The sequence below is a fragment of the Hemitrygon akajei genome, chromosome 17, assembly GCF_048418815.1.
Source record: "Hemitrygon akajei chromosome 17, sHemAka1.3, whole genome shotgun sequence".
NCBI classification, from domain to species: Eukaryota; Metazoa; Chordata; class Chondrichthyes; order Myliobatiformes; family Dasyatidae; genus Hemitrygon; species Hemitrygon akajei.
The window spans coordinates 60,724,584-60,740,110 of NC_133140.1; the positions used below are offsets into that span (position 1 = coordinate 60,724,584).

The following is a 15,527-nucleotide window of genomic DNA, read 5'->3' on the forward strand; positions in this document are numbered from 1 at the left end:
GTCACGTATTAAAATCAGGTCAATGAATGTAGTTTGACACTTGTCAAGTATGGTGATGATGTCATCAGTCAGGGACAGAACAACACGTGATGTAGGGGAGCATGGGAAGTAAGAATGAGAAATAAAGACATGATCAGGGCACGAAGCATCAAGACTTGATATATGCATTATCTAATTAAGTACTAAGCTAGGTTGCAAAATATGCAACAGGATTGATCAAAATTTTTTTAGGAAGAGGCAGCATAGACTCAATGACACAGACAAGTGAGCAGAGAGTGAGCAGTTTCAAATTCCTGGGTGTCAAGATCTCTGAGGACCTAACCTGGTGCAGCTACAATGGCGGCAAAACGGTATCTATACTTCAATAGGAGTTTGAAGAGATTTGGTATGTTAACAAAAATACTCAAAAACTTCTTTAGATGTACTGTGAGGAGCATTCTGACAGGCTGCGTCACTGTCTGGTATGCGCAGGACCGAAAGAAGCTGCGGAGGGTTGTAAATTTAGTCGGCTCCATCTTGGGTACTAGCCTACAAAGTACCCAGGACATCTTCAAGGAGCAGTGTCTCAGAAAGGCAGCATCCATTATTAAGGACCCCAGCACCCAGGGCATGCCCTTTTCTCACTGTTATCATTAGGTAGGAGGTACAGAAGCCTGAAGGCACACACTCAGCGATTAAGGAACAGCTTCATCCCCTCTGCCATCTGATTCCTAAATGGACATTAAACCCTTGGACACTAACACACTTTTTAAAAAATATATAGTATTTGTTTTTTGCAAAATTTTTAATCTATTCAATATACTTACACTGTAATTTATTTACTTATTTATTATAATTCTATTTTGTTTAAATTTTTTTTCCTTCTTCTATATTATGCATTGTATTGAACTACTGCTACTAAGTAAACAAATTTCACGATACATGCTGGTGATAATAAACCCGATTCTGATTCTGAGGTAGGAGGTACAGAAGCCTGAAGGCACACACTCAGCGATTCAGGCAAAGCTTCTTCCCCTCTGCCATCTGATTCCTAAATGGACATTGATCCCATGAATGCTACCTCACTTTTTAAATATATATTATTTGTTTTTGCATGATTATTAATCTATTCATTATACATATACTGTAATTGATTTATTTATTATTAAAGTTTTTTCTTCTTCTTCTACATTATGTATTGCATTGACCTGTTGCTGCTAAGTTAACAAATTTCATGACACATGCCAGTGATAATAAACTTGATTCTGATTCTGACAATTAAATATATTGCAAATTTAGCAACTATTCCTTCAGTACTTTCACCTACAAAATTTAAATAAACTGTAAAAGTTTGAGATGCAGCACTGTTCTTTGTGGCATACCACTCATTAGATCTTTCAGAATAAGATCAATCTATGCCTACTCTTTTTTACTGGTTTGCCAATCAATATGTTACCTCCTATGTCTTAAGCTTTTATGCTTCATTGTAATCCCTGATGTTGTACCTACTAAACGTGATGAAGGATTCTGCCGTCACTATCTTTCCATATTGTTTGTTTCGGACTCTGATGCTCTTTGATAAAAGTTTTGCTCAACTTCCCTCTAACTCATCATCTAGATATGTCTCATGTTTACCTCCCAGTTTAAGGGAAACAAGTTCTTCCGGTTTAGTTCACAAAACATCTGAGCTACATTGATGAGGTGCATATATAGTGAACACCCAAGCAGAAGTAGGCAGATAGAGAGAGTAGAACAAAGGAGAACCAACATTTTGGACAAGTTAACATCCATATACAGAACATATTAATGGTAACAGGACTGGGCATCCTATCCCTCTTTTCAAATAGAGGAATTAATAGCTTCATCAACTGCATTCAAATTACTTGTTGACTGATCTGAATTTTCTGTTGCTCTAAGTCTGCAAATGTTTGGTGCCTTCATTACTTCTTCAAAAATTGCTGAACTTTAGAGGAAGTGATGTGACATAACAACTGGTGAAATAATTGCCATTTTTTCAACTAAGATATAATAGAATTAAAGGGGATTTCATTCCAACACTGTGCAACTGCTGTACACCCACTGATAGTGAAACATATGTGTTGTAGATTTTAATCTAACAGTAGCCATGATGTCTTATTCTGTTGCAGTTTAGTATAACATGCAGATTTGACAAAGGTGACTATGAACAACAAGGGCTAACTGCTGATGAGATGATCAGTAACTCCAGTTCTCACAGTAAAAGCCATTCTGGCAAAGGAAAGGAATTAACCATATCACAGGAATGCTGAATCTATGTTTCCATTACCTCAATTCCTTTGGAGGAGCTCTGTTATCAAGATTCAGAATGGTCTATGGTATGCACAAAGGTGCCATCATAATGGCATGGACCATATAAACAGTTAACAGAAAGCAATAAGGGAAAGAGGAAGGGAAGTTGTAATCTTATCAGCACACATCCATTGGTAATGAAAGCGAAAAGACTTAAGATACTGGAAACCTAAAATAACAGCGATGCTGGAAACATTCAGCAGATCACATAGCATTTATAGAAGTAGTAGAGTTAACATTTCAAATTAAAGAACCCTTTATGTTTTATTTAGATATACAGTGTGGAACAGGCCCATCTGGCTCAATGAGCCACATCACCCAGCAACCCACCTATTTAACCCTAGCCTAATCACAGGACAATTTACAATGACCAGGTAATCAACTAATCTGTACATTTTTAGAATGTAGGAGGAAACCCAAGTGCACACAGGAAGAACGTACAAATGTTTTAGAAGAGGAAAACAAAGAAAACAAGTTGGTTTTAAACTGCAGAGTGGGGGAGGGACAGATGTACAAGAAAAATAAGAAATAGGAGCAGGCATAGGCATCTGGCCCACCATACCTGCTCTGCCATTGTACAGGACAAAGGTAATTATCTGATAGAGTGGGGCTAAGGTTGATGTAGGAATAAACTGTCATCAAGTTGATGAGTTCATGAGAGCATTTAAAAACAATTAAGCTGAACAAAGGTATAAAATATATAACATTATTCACACTTTCCAACATTAGCAAGGCACTAAACAGAGAAAGCATTTTAGTTGCCCCATAACAGTTATATCAATTCATCAGAGAAATTACCTTTGTTCTACCCACTACCATCACTGCTTACTAATCTTTTCTCTCTTTCTCAGTTCCGATGAAAGTTCACAGACAAGAAATGTTATCTCTCTCTCCATTAATGCTGCCTAATCTGCTAAATTTTTGCAGCACTTTTGCAGGTGGCATGTAGTGCTTCTGAACATGGTAGGAGTAGGTAGGCCTTTCACAGAAAGGCACATCTTTTCTCTGGTTGAGCTACTGGCCAGTAATAACCACAATGATGCCTCTAGTAGAGAAATATTGCATTCATTTAATGAACACAAGCAGATAACTAACAGCCAAAAAACACTGAACTTTGGAAGGTTTTTCAGCAGCCTGCAGTTGGTTCTGAAGTTTCCAGTGAGCTCTCTTGATGACAACAGAAATATCTCCACCCCTCCACCATTCTAACCAATTTTTAATGGAGCACAATTGAGAGTGTCCTGACCAGCTGCATCACTATCTGGCACAGGAATTGCAAGGCATCTGACCACAAGATCCTACAAAGGGTTGCGAGGACTGCTGAGATGATCATCAGGGTCTCCCTTCCACACATTTGAGATATTTATTAGAAGTTCTCCATACACAGGGCTCTTAGCTTTGTCAATGATCCATCCTATCTATCCCACAATCTCTTTGACACTCCCCTACCATCAGAGAGGAGGTACCATAGCATTAGGACAACAACTGCTAGGGTGGAAAAGAGCTTCTTTTTCTCCAGATCATGAGACTACTGAACTTCCTGCCACTACCCAGGTCTCATCATGAACAAAGTACAGGTAGCTTTATACTATTTACTTTTTAAACTTGTGTCATATTTGCACTTTATTATTTGTTAAGTTATTTATGGTATTATTACTTTATGCATTGTATGTGACATACATAGTATGTTCTGCACCTTAGTTTGGAGGAAGAATTATTTCATTTGGCAGTATACATGTATATAGTAGAATGACAATAAACTTGAACTTGAAAACTGCAAAATATTATGAAAGTGTGAAATTATAAAACAGATAAAGGCAAAATAAACTTGAATGCATGCACTGCTTCCCTTTCATGAAAATATTTCTATTTAACCTCACCTGATGAAATAGTTCCATGTCTATTTCAGCCTCTGCTTTCCAGGAATTATTCTCATCTGGATAAAAAAACACACAAGTTAAAGTGTTAACAAAGGACTTAATGTTAGTTTGTTTTCCTTGTATGTGAATTTGATGATATTTAGGCTTCCCTTTCTTGAATCCACGTAGACTCTATTCAATCGTATTATTCTTGCCATTGTAACCTGTTATTAAATCTCTCACTTTGGATTCTAGAACATTCCTCATAACTAGTGTTAGACTAACAGCTTAGTTGTTCCCGATGTTCTCCCACCCATCCTTTTTAAAAGGCAGAGACACATTTGCTATTTCATGTCTCATGCCTCATAAGTTGGAAGCATCTTAATGGAAGATGAAATGTTTGTTCTTTGAGCTTAGATTAAGCTTCATTGGAACAGTGTGGGGAGCTCCTGATGGAGATGTGGAAATTCGATAAAACATTAAAATGACAGGGAATTGAGAGGGAAGAGACGTGTGGCAGCTGAATAACATTTAAAGTGGTGGAATTTACAGAGAATGTTCAATTTGATGTGGAAGCTAGTGAGAACAAGATGAAACCCCATCCTTGTGCTTGGGAGGAAAGCAGTTGTGATGGAGGTGGAGCAAATGCAGCTGAAAAGCCCTTTCAGAAGTAAGAATAGGACAGAAACACAAATTACACTGCAGATGCTGTGGTCAAAGCAACACGTACAAACAAGCTAGAGGAACTCAGCAGGTCGGGCAGCATCCGTGGAAACGAGCAGTCAACGTTTCGGGCCGAGACCCTTCGTCAGGACTAAAGGAGGAGGGGGCAGGGGCCCTATAAAGAAGGTGGGGGGAGGGTGGGAAGGAGAAGGCTGGTAGGTGCCAGGTGAAAAACCAATCAGAGGAAAGATCAAGGGGTGGGGGTGTCACATGATGACGTAGGATTGAGACGTTGGGAATCCAGCTCCCTCGTAAAAAGTAATGAAATAGGGTTTAAATGAAGAAGAGTTAACAAATACCTACTAGAAACTATTTATAAGCAACTCAGGATTATCTTTTGATATGGCTCCTAAACTGAAACAGAAGAAAGCTACTACTTCGAAGACTGCACAAATCGGCGGGGAAAAAGGCCTAACCGTCTCGGTGAAGCCTCGGACTCAAGTTGGATCTCCTCCCGGCGAAGTGCATGGCACTTCTGATGATGCGGGACAGGAAGTTGCAGCAATGTCAGCAGTCTCTAAGAAGAAACGGCAAAAACAACGCATGCGCGAAAGTATGCATGAACAGATATTAACAAAACTACAAATCCCAACTATGGCTGGAAGTGAAATTGGAAGTGAATCGGAAGTAGAATCAGACTCTTTGGGAAACTCAGAGGAAGAAGAAGAGGAAAAGAAGGAAGAGATTAAAGGAGACATAAAAGATATCCTGATATATATGACAAATGAATTAAAAGCTATAAGAACAGATATAAGAAGGATGCAGAATACACTCGATAATGTGGTGGAAAAACAAAAGAAGATGGATAATAAAGTTAAAGAGATGGAAGTAAAAGTGGAAGAAAACACTGAAAGAATAGATAAGATAGAAGACAATAATCTTGCCTGGACAATAGAAAGAAAACGGATGTTGGAAAAAATGGATGCGCTTGAGAACTCTAGTAGACGAAATAATATTAAAATTGTTGGTCTTATGGAAGGTACAGAGGGAGAAAATCCAATAAAATTCTTTCAAGGATGGATTCCGAAAATTTTGGAAATGAAAGAAGGAAGACAAGTAATTGAAATTGAAAGAGCACACAGAGCTTTAAGACCAAGACCTCAACAAGATCAAAATCCAAGATCAATTTTGATAAAATGCTTAAGGTACCAAGATAAAGAAATGATCTTGAAGGCAGCTACTCAAGGTGCTAAAAAGAGAAATGGGCCATTGATAATAGAAGGGAAAAGAGTTTTTTTTTATCCAGACATAAGTTACGATCTTCTGAAGAGGCGGAAGGAATTTAATCCAGCGAAAAAATCTTTATGGGAAAAGGGCTATAAATTTTTATTGAGCTACCCAGCAAAATTGATCATTTTCCTGGATAACGAAGAAAGAAGTTTTTACGTTGACTACTGGAAAGCGGAGAAATTTGTACAAGAATTACCTGATGTCCATGAAGAGGAGTAAAGAATTATAGAAATGAAATGGACTAATGATGAAGACTGAAACAAGGTTGGACTTGATGGACATTTATAAGGAAAAAAAATAGTCGAGGGGTATAATTGGCAGTAGAGTCATTAATTATTTTCTTTTTTTTCTTCACTAATATATTTTCTTTTTTTTTGCGGGGGAGCTGGAGGAGCTCCTGATCGATGGCTGCGAGTTTCACGTGTACAATCATGGCGATTGCCATGACCCGTAAAATGGGGGGGGGGGGGGGTAATGTTGTGTTCTTTTTATTCGCAACATTAGTGGGGGAGTATTTTGTGTTTTTTTTCTTATATATTAGTTATCTATTTTTTATATATTTTAATATATTTTTTTTCTTATCTATTAGTTTCTATTTTTCTTCTTTTTTGCCTGGATGGTTGGGGAGAGACTCATAGCAACATGGAGAATTTTAAAGAGTTCCCAAGGTATTATGAATGATTAATTTACTCAATTTTTAAAGTTTTAATGTTAATGGAATTAATGGACCTGTGAAAAGAAAAAGAATTTTAACATATATTAAGAAAATGAAAGGAGATATAGCTTTTTTACAAGAAACACATTTAACAGAAACAGAACATAAGAAATTAAAGAGAGATTGGGTTGGAAATGTCATTGCAGCTTCATTTAATTCAAAATCGAGAGGAGTTGCAATTTTGGTTAATAAATCTTTACCAATTAAAATACAAAATGTAATAATTGATTCTGTGGGGAGATATGTGATTATACATTGTCAAATTTTTTCAGAATTATGGACTTTTATGAACATTTATGCACCAAATGAAAATGATGCAAAATTCATACAAGAAGTTTTTTTGAACTTGGCTGATGCACATGATAAAATATTAATAGATGGAGATTTTAATTTTTGTTTAGATCCAGTTCTGGATAGGTCAACTAAAGTTGCTACAAAATCAAAAGTAACAAAACTAACTTTATCATTAATGAAAGATTTAAACCTGATTGATATATGGAGAAAAATTATTTATTTTATTCAAATAGACATAAAACTTACTCAAGGATTGATTTTTTTTATTATCAAAAAATATTCAAGATAGAATGAAAAGTGTGGAATATAAAGCAAGAATACTGTCAGATCATTCCCCCTTGATAATGACAATGATAATGATGGATAAGGAGGAATTGATCTATAGATGGAGATTTAATTCAATTTTATTAAAACGTCAAGATTTTTGTGATTTTATGAAAAAACAAATTCAATTTTTTTTGGATACAAATCTACATTCAGTTGAGGATAAAATTGTATTATGGGAAGCGATGAAAGCATATTTAAGGGGTCAGATTATAAGTTATACATCTAAAATTAAGAAGGAATACGCAGCAGAAATAGATCAATTGAAAAAGATATCATAAAGTTAGAAAAAGAATCTCAAAGATATATGACAGAAGAAAAACAAAGACAACTTGTTAATAAAAAACTACAATATAATACACTCCAGACATATCGTACAGAAAAAGTAATTATGAGAACTAAACAGAAATATTACGAATTAGGTGAAAGATCACATAAAATTCTTGCTTGGCAGTTGAAAACAGAACAGGCTTCTAAAACAATAAATGCAATTAGAAAAAGTGTAAATAAGGTTACATATAAGCCTTTAGAAATTAATGAAACTTTAAAACAATTTTATACTGAACTATATCAATCAGAATCACAAAATAAGATTGCTGAGATAGATAAATTTTTATCACAAATAACCCTTCCAAAATTAAATTTGGAAGAACAGAAAGGATTAGATATGCCCTTTACATTAAAAGAGGTTAAAGAAGCTTTAAGATCACTTCAGAGTAATAAATCCCCAGGAGAAGATGGTTTTCCTCCTGAGTTTAATAAAAAATTTAAAGATTTATTAATTCCTCCTTTTATGGAATTAATATACCAAGTGGAAAGAATGCATAAACTCCCACAATCTTTTTTAACAGCGATCATAACTGTATTGCCAAAAAAAGATAGAGATCCTTTAAAACCAACATCATATAGGCCTATTTCTTTGTTGAATACAGATGATAAAATACAAGCAAAAATTTTATCTAATAGAATATCTAAATATTTACCAAAATTAATACATATGGATCAAACAGGTTTTATTAAAAACAGACAATCAATGGATATATAACCCGGTTACTTAGTATAATTCATTTGGCACGAAAAAGAGAGGAAATGAGTGTGGCAGTTGCTTTGGATGCAGAAAAAGCATTTGATAGATTGGAATGGGATTTTTTATTTAAGGTATTGGAAAAATATGAGTTAGGAAAATCTTTTATACAATGGATTAAAACTTTAAATACTAATCCTCAAGCTAAAGTAGTTACAAATGGTCAGATTTCAACACCATTTTGCTTAACAAGGTCAACTAGACAAGGCTGCCCATTATCACCTGCTTTATTTGTATTGGCAATAGAACCATTAGCTGAATTAATTATAACAGATTCAGACATTGGGGGCTTTAGAGTTAATCAAGAAGAATATAAGATTAATTTATTTGCTGATGATGTTTTGATTTATTTAACAAACCCATTGCAATCTTTGCAAAGATTATCTTTTAGATTGGAAGCATATGGGAAAGTATCAGGGTATAAAGTAAATTGGGATAAAAGTGAAGTTTTACCCCTTACCAAAGGAAATTATAATCAATGTCGATTAGTAACTCAATTTCGATGGTCAATAAATGGGATAAAATATTTAGGTATTAGAGCTGATAATGATGTAAAAAATTTATATAAACAAAATTATTTGCCATTATTAAAAAAAAAGAGGATCTTGATAAATGGATGATGTTACCAATAACATTAATAGGTAGAGTTAATGCTGTAAAAATGAATATATTTCCTAGATTGCAATATTTATTTCAAACTTTACCAATACAATTACCTCAGAAGTTTTTTCAAGAACTGAATAAATATGTAAGGAAATTTCTTTGGAAAGGAAAGATGTCAAGAATATCATTGGAAAAATTGACATGTAAATTTGATTTAGGAGGGTTATAACTTCCAAATTTTAAGAATTATTATAAAGCAAATCAACTTAGATTTATTGCGTCTTTTTTTGATGAAGAAAAACCGGCATGGATTAGAGTAGAATTAGATAAGATAGGAGAAAACATACCAGAAGATTTTATATATAAATGGGAATCCAAATGGATACGGGGAAAAAAAAGAATCTCCTATATTAAGACACTTGATTGATTTATGGAATAAGGTAAATATGGACGATGAGATAAAGAAATCTTTATTAGCAAAAAGAACTTTAATTCAAAATAGGCTTATTCCTTTTACAATGGATAATAAACTTTTACATAATTGGTTCCAAAAGGGGATTAAATATATAGGTGATTGTTTTGAAGGAGGTATATTGATGTCATTTGATCAATTAAAAAAATAAATATAAAATATCAAATAACACTCTTTTCTGTTATTTTCAATTAAAAGCCTATTTACGAGAAAAGCTGGGTCAAACAATGTTGATACCAAAACCTAGTGAAATAGAAATATTAATTCAGAAAGGAAAAATTAAAAAAATTACATCTTGTATGTATAATTTGATTCAAAAACAGACAATTAAATCAGGAATTCATAAATCAAGACAAAAATGGGAATCTGATTTGAATGTTAAAATTGATGGAAAAAACTGGTCAAGATTATGTTCTGATAGTATGAGAAATACAATAAATGTTCGACTTAAATTAATACAATATAATTTTTTACATCAATTATATATAACACCACAGAAAATAAATAGATTAAATTCAAATATGTCTGACCAATGTTTTCGATGTAATCAAGAAATTGGTACTTTTTTACATTCTACTTGGTCTTGTTTTAAAATTCAACCATTTTGGATAAATTTAAGACTTTTATTGGAATAAATTATTGGAGTACAACTCCCACATAGTCCACTATTATTTTTATTAGGAGACATTGAAGGGACAATACCGAAACTTAAATTGAATAAGTATCAGAAAAAATTTATAAAAATTGCATTGGCAGTAGCCAAAAAAGTTATCGCAGTTACTTGGAAATCTGATTTATATTTAACTATGGATCGTTGGAATAATGAAATACATAGTTGTATTCCACTTGAAAAAATTATGTATAATCTAAGAAATGAATATGATATATTTTTGAAAATTTGGTTCCCATACTTACAAAAGATAGGATTAAATACATAGGTCCTTTGAAGATAAAATTATAAAGTAATTGGGGAAAGTAAAAATAAATATCAAAATTATTTTGAACTCCATGGAGCATGTGGGGATCCTCCGATATCCAGGCAATCTTTCTCTTCTTTCCTTTCTTTAGATAAGGGTTAAGGGGAGGTGGGAGGGTTAATATTATTTTTCTCACTATTTTATCATCACATTTATTCTTTGTAATTTCTAAAATTTAATAAATAAGTAATATTTTTAAAAAGGGGTGAGGGAGGGGAAGCAGGGAGGGGATAGGCAGGAAAGGTGAAGAAGGAACGTAAGGGGATAACACTATGGGTAGTAGAAGAAGGCAGAATCATGAGAGAGGCGATAGGCAGCGGGAAGAGGAGGCAGAGTTAAGCTGGGATGGGGGAAGGGAGAGGGAGGGAATTACCGGAAGTTGGAGAATTTGATGTTCATGCCAAGGGGCTGGAGACTACCCAGACGGTATATGAGGTGTTGCTCCTCCAACCTGAGTTTGGCCTCATCGTGGCAGTAGAGGAGGCCATGTATGGACATATCTGAATGGGAATGTGAAGCAGAGTTGAAGTGGATGGCAACTGGGAGATCCCGTCTGTTGTGGCGGATGGAGTGGAGGTGCTCGACGAAGCAGTCCCCCAATCTGTGTCAGGTCTTGCCAATGTAGAGGAGGCCGCACCAGGAGCACCAGATGCAATAGATGACCCCAACAGACTCACAAGTGTTGCCTCACCTGTAAGGACTGTTTGGGGCCCTGAATGGTGGTAAGAGAGTAGGTGTAGGGACAGGTGTAGCACCTACGCTTGCAGGGAATATACCAGGTGGGAGATCTGTGGGGAGGGATGTGTGGAGCAGGCAGTCGTGGATGGAATGATCCCTGCCAAAAGTGGAGAGGGGTAGAGAGGGGAAGATGTCCTTAGTGGTGTGGTCCTGTTGAAAGTGGCGGAAGTTGCAGACCATAATATGCTGGATCCGGAGGCTGGTGGGGTGGTAGGTGAGGACAAGGGGAACACAGTCCCTGTTGTGGTGACGGGAGGATGGGGTGAGGGCCGGAGAGCGGGAAATGGAGGAGATACGGGTGAGGGCATCATTGATGACGGCAGAAGGGAAACCACGATTCTTAAAGAAAGAGGACATTTGAGATGTCCTGGAATGGAAAGCCTCATCCTGGGAGCAGATGCGGCAGAGACGGAAGAACTGGGAATAGGGAATAGCATCTTTACATTTGGCAGGGTGGGAAGAGGTATAGTTGAGGTAGTTATGAGAATCAGTGGGTTTATATATTAAATGTCAGTGGACAGTCCATCTCCACCCCATCCTCCCGTCACCACAACAGGGACTGTGTTCCCCTTGTCCTCACCTACCACCCCACTAGCCTCCGGATCCAGCATATTATCCTCCGCAACTTCCGCCACCTTCAACAGGACCCCACCACTAAGCACATCTTTCCCTCTCTACCCCTCTCCACTTTTGGCAGGGATCATTCCATCCGCAACTGCCTGGTCCACACATCCCTCCCCACAGATCTCCCGCCTGGTACATTCCCTGCAAGTGTAAGTGCTACACCTGTCCCTACACCTACTCTCTTACCACCATTCAGGGCCCCAAACAGTCCTTACAGGTGAGGCAACACTTCACTTGTGAGTCTGTTGGGGTCATCTGTTGCATCCGGTGCTCCCAGTGAGGCCTTCTCTACATTGGTGAGACCCGATGCAGATTGGGGGACAGCTTCGTCGAGCATCTCCACTCCATCTGCCACAACAGACAGGATCTCCCAGTTGCCACCCACTTCAACTCTGCTTCACATTCCCATTCAGCTATATCCATACATGGCCTCCTCTACTGCCACGATGAGGCCAAACTCAGGTTGGAGGAGCAACACCTCATATACCGTCTGGGTAGTCTCCAGCCCCTTGGCATGAACATCAAATTCTCCAACTTCCGGTAATTCCCTCCCTCTCCCTTCCCAGTTTCACTCCGCCTCCTCTTCCCGCTGCCTATCATCTCTCTTACGATTCTGCCTTCTTCTACTACGCATAGTGCTTTCTCCTTACATTCCTTCTTCACCTGTCCTGCCTATCCTCTCCCTGCTTCCCCTCCCCCATCCCTTGATCATTCCTCTGATTGGTTTTTCACCTGGCACCTACCAGCCTTCTCCTTCCCACCCTCCCCCTACCTTCTTTATAGGGCCCCTACCCCCTCCTTCTTCAGTCCTGATGAAGGGTCTCGGCCCGAAACGCTGACTGCTCGTTTCCACGTTTACTGCCCAACCTGCTGAGTTCCTCCAGCTTGTTTGTATGTGAAGAATAGGATGGAATTTGGCAGAAAAGATCAAAAAAGTTTTGAGAGAGCAGCAAGCAAAAAGAGGTATACAAAATAGTGAGAAATACAGATAGGGTAAATGCATGCAGCGTTTTTCCACTGACGTTGCGTGAGACAACAACTGGAGATCATAGGTTAAGGGTAAAAGGTAAAATGTTTAAGGGGAACTTAGTCACTCAGAGGGTGATAATTTTTCATTCTCTTCTAATTCAGAATATCGTGGAATTCTGTCTTATAGCAACATAAAGAGTGATGTTACTATTAAAAAATCTATCCTTTACATAAAGTATTAAATGAAGATGATTGGTTTGTTCCATTCCTTTTAGTGTATAAAGATCCCAAAATTATTATTTCAGGAAAGTAAGAGTTTGCTCTTCTTCAACTAAATCATAAAAGTAGATTAAGTCTATTGCTGTTTACCATATCTTGCAGGTTTAGAGTGGTTACTGTGTTTGTCTATGTCAGCAGCACCCTTGTACCTCAGAGAAAAAATCTTTGTGTGCACTGAGATACTGCAGTCTGATAAGGTACAATGCAAACATCACTGAATTTTTTTTTTGGAAATTTTAAGATAAATGTTTCATTGACCAATTCAATCCGTAAAAGCAATGTTACCAATGAACACACATTTCTTGTTTTATTCTCAATTTATCATTCATTCAAATACAAACTGATTATAAACCTGACTTAGAATCACCTGGAGCCAAAAGCTTACAATTTTAATTTGCTTCACATGAACATATGAAACTAGTGCACCTGAAAGCATTTCAAATAAGACGACATTATTATACCTTTGATTATTTGATCAGATATATAGAAATAATCTCTTGTTGGAGAGAGGGAGTTTATGGAAAAGATTAACTCAGTGTTGTTCACATTCTGCAAATAAGTTCTAGACTGGATTCATTAATGGCTCAAAAAGTCTCTGAATTCCATTAAAAAAAACTAAAAATAAATTAAGTACCTGCACAGATCTGCAAGATAACATGCAGGTCATGTTAGGTTTTTATTGTAAATATCTTGTTGCAGTGTGATATTGCGCAGTAGTTTATCAATTTTACTGCTATATTTATTTCTCAATAAAACAGCTGAGCAACTTTACCTGGGAACAACTTCTCCAAAAATTTGAATTTAGGGAGTACGGCTTACTGTTTGTTTTGTAGGCTTCATTTTGAACATTTGTAATGACAGAAATAGGAACCACTCATTCTGAGTAAAACTTACAAAAGTTACATACCTGGATTTATGGTTTACCTCAAAATTAGTGAAGATATGTTCCTTACTGTTCTGAAGCTAAATGCACAGGCCTAAAGGGTTGGCTTGTTTTCCATGATGCCCCATAAGGCAATTTAGATATAAACAATAATGTCATGCGATTAATGTTTTGTTTGCACTAGATGGAAGCATTTTAATTTAAATTAACGCCTGCCATAATATCATAATTGCAGTTGCTGAAACGTTTATACAATACTACCAATATGCTTGGAGATAGAGATTTGTTTTAAAAAGACAGTTAATGCTTCTCAGTCAAACCACTTAATATGACATCGAGTATACTACTAATCACATTCAAAATATACATACAGAGTCTGGTAGATACTTGTAATGTCAGATTAATTAACTATATACTTCAGAACATCATCTTACCGGAATTATTTTCCTGAAAAATAACCTTTGTGCCTTTCAAAAAGTTTTTTCCAATCAGAAATAAATCTTCACCTCCTTTCACTGTGCAAGTATTAAGGCTTTTTTTCAATATCTCAGGTGCTCCAGCTGGTTGGGCTTTAATTAAAATTAAACACAAAGTCAGCTTCTAATTTATGAAAATACTACATGAATACATACCAGTTTTAAGATAGTATGAACATAGAAAGATTTTGTGATGTTGCAGTCAAAGATGGAAGTGCTTAAATTGATCAATAATTTCTAAACTAAAAGTCTATACAAAAGCATTGAGCAAATTATTACATTTTAACTTTACATGTATACTAAGTATACATGGACCTGCTAAACATTTTCTTCCTATTTTTTGATTTGTTTGAAATTTAATTCCTTTGTCAACTTTTAAAAAAAAATTGCTTTGGGAATAAGTGGAACTCAAAACCAAATATCAGCTAATTAGGAACTTGTGAGTAATGGGACAAACTAACTGTAATTCAAGGTCATGCAATGCAGCCAACTAAGTCCACAGAATGGACAAAATATCCTGCTTTATCAAATTACAGAAAACAAGACAACAGAAACAAAACGTATATTCAATTAAAATAAAAACTGCACAAACTTCCATGTTATGTCAAAAATATTTGATAGAAAAGAGACAAAAGTATGTTCTATTGAATATTTTGAGCATTTGTAACTTGTAGAACAGACAAACAGACATACTTTATTGATCCTGAGAAAACTGATCAATTAACTGGTGCACCTCTGTGTATACATGTGTAAATAATGATTTACACACACATACACTGGGAGTCCATATGTAAACAAGCAGAAGTGAGCAAGGCTGTGTACACAGAGTAAAGTCAATAGTGTAGATGTGCATGTTCTGCTGAGCTATAGCTTCACAGTTATGAATTATTCTTGTAATTGCAAGGTTAAATAAACATAAAATTAGATACTTTCCTCATACTGAAAAGCAAAATATTATGTGAATTTTAAA

At 36.0% G+C, this 15,527-nt stretch overlaps 1 protein-coding gene across 2 annotated transcripts in view; it reads right to left on the reverse strand.

Moving 5' to 3' along the window:
- The window catches only part of nfat5b (nuclear factor of activated T cells 5b), a 205,830-nt gene that overhangs the window by 35,904 nt on the left and 154,399 nt on the right, over positions 1 to 15,527 (reverse strand). For both annotated transcript variants that reach the window (XM_073070274.1, XM_073070273.1), the window contains exons 7-8: positions 14,516 to 14,650; positions 4,188 to 4,243 (exon numbers count right to left, since the gene is read on the reverse strand). In XM_073070274.1, coding sequence (XP_072926375.1) covers positions 4,188 to 4,243; positions 14,516 to 14,650 — 191 coding nt within the window. The remainder of the gene's footprint in view (positions 1 to 4,187; positions 4,244 to 14,515; positions 14,651 to 15,527) is intronic.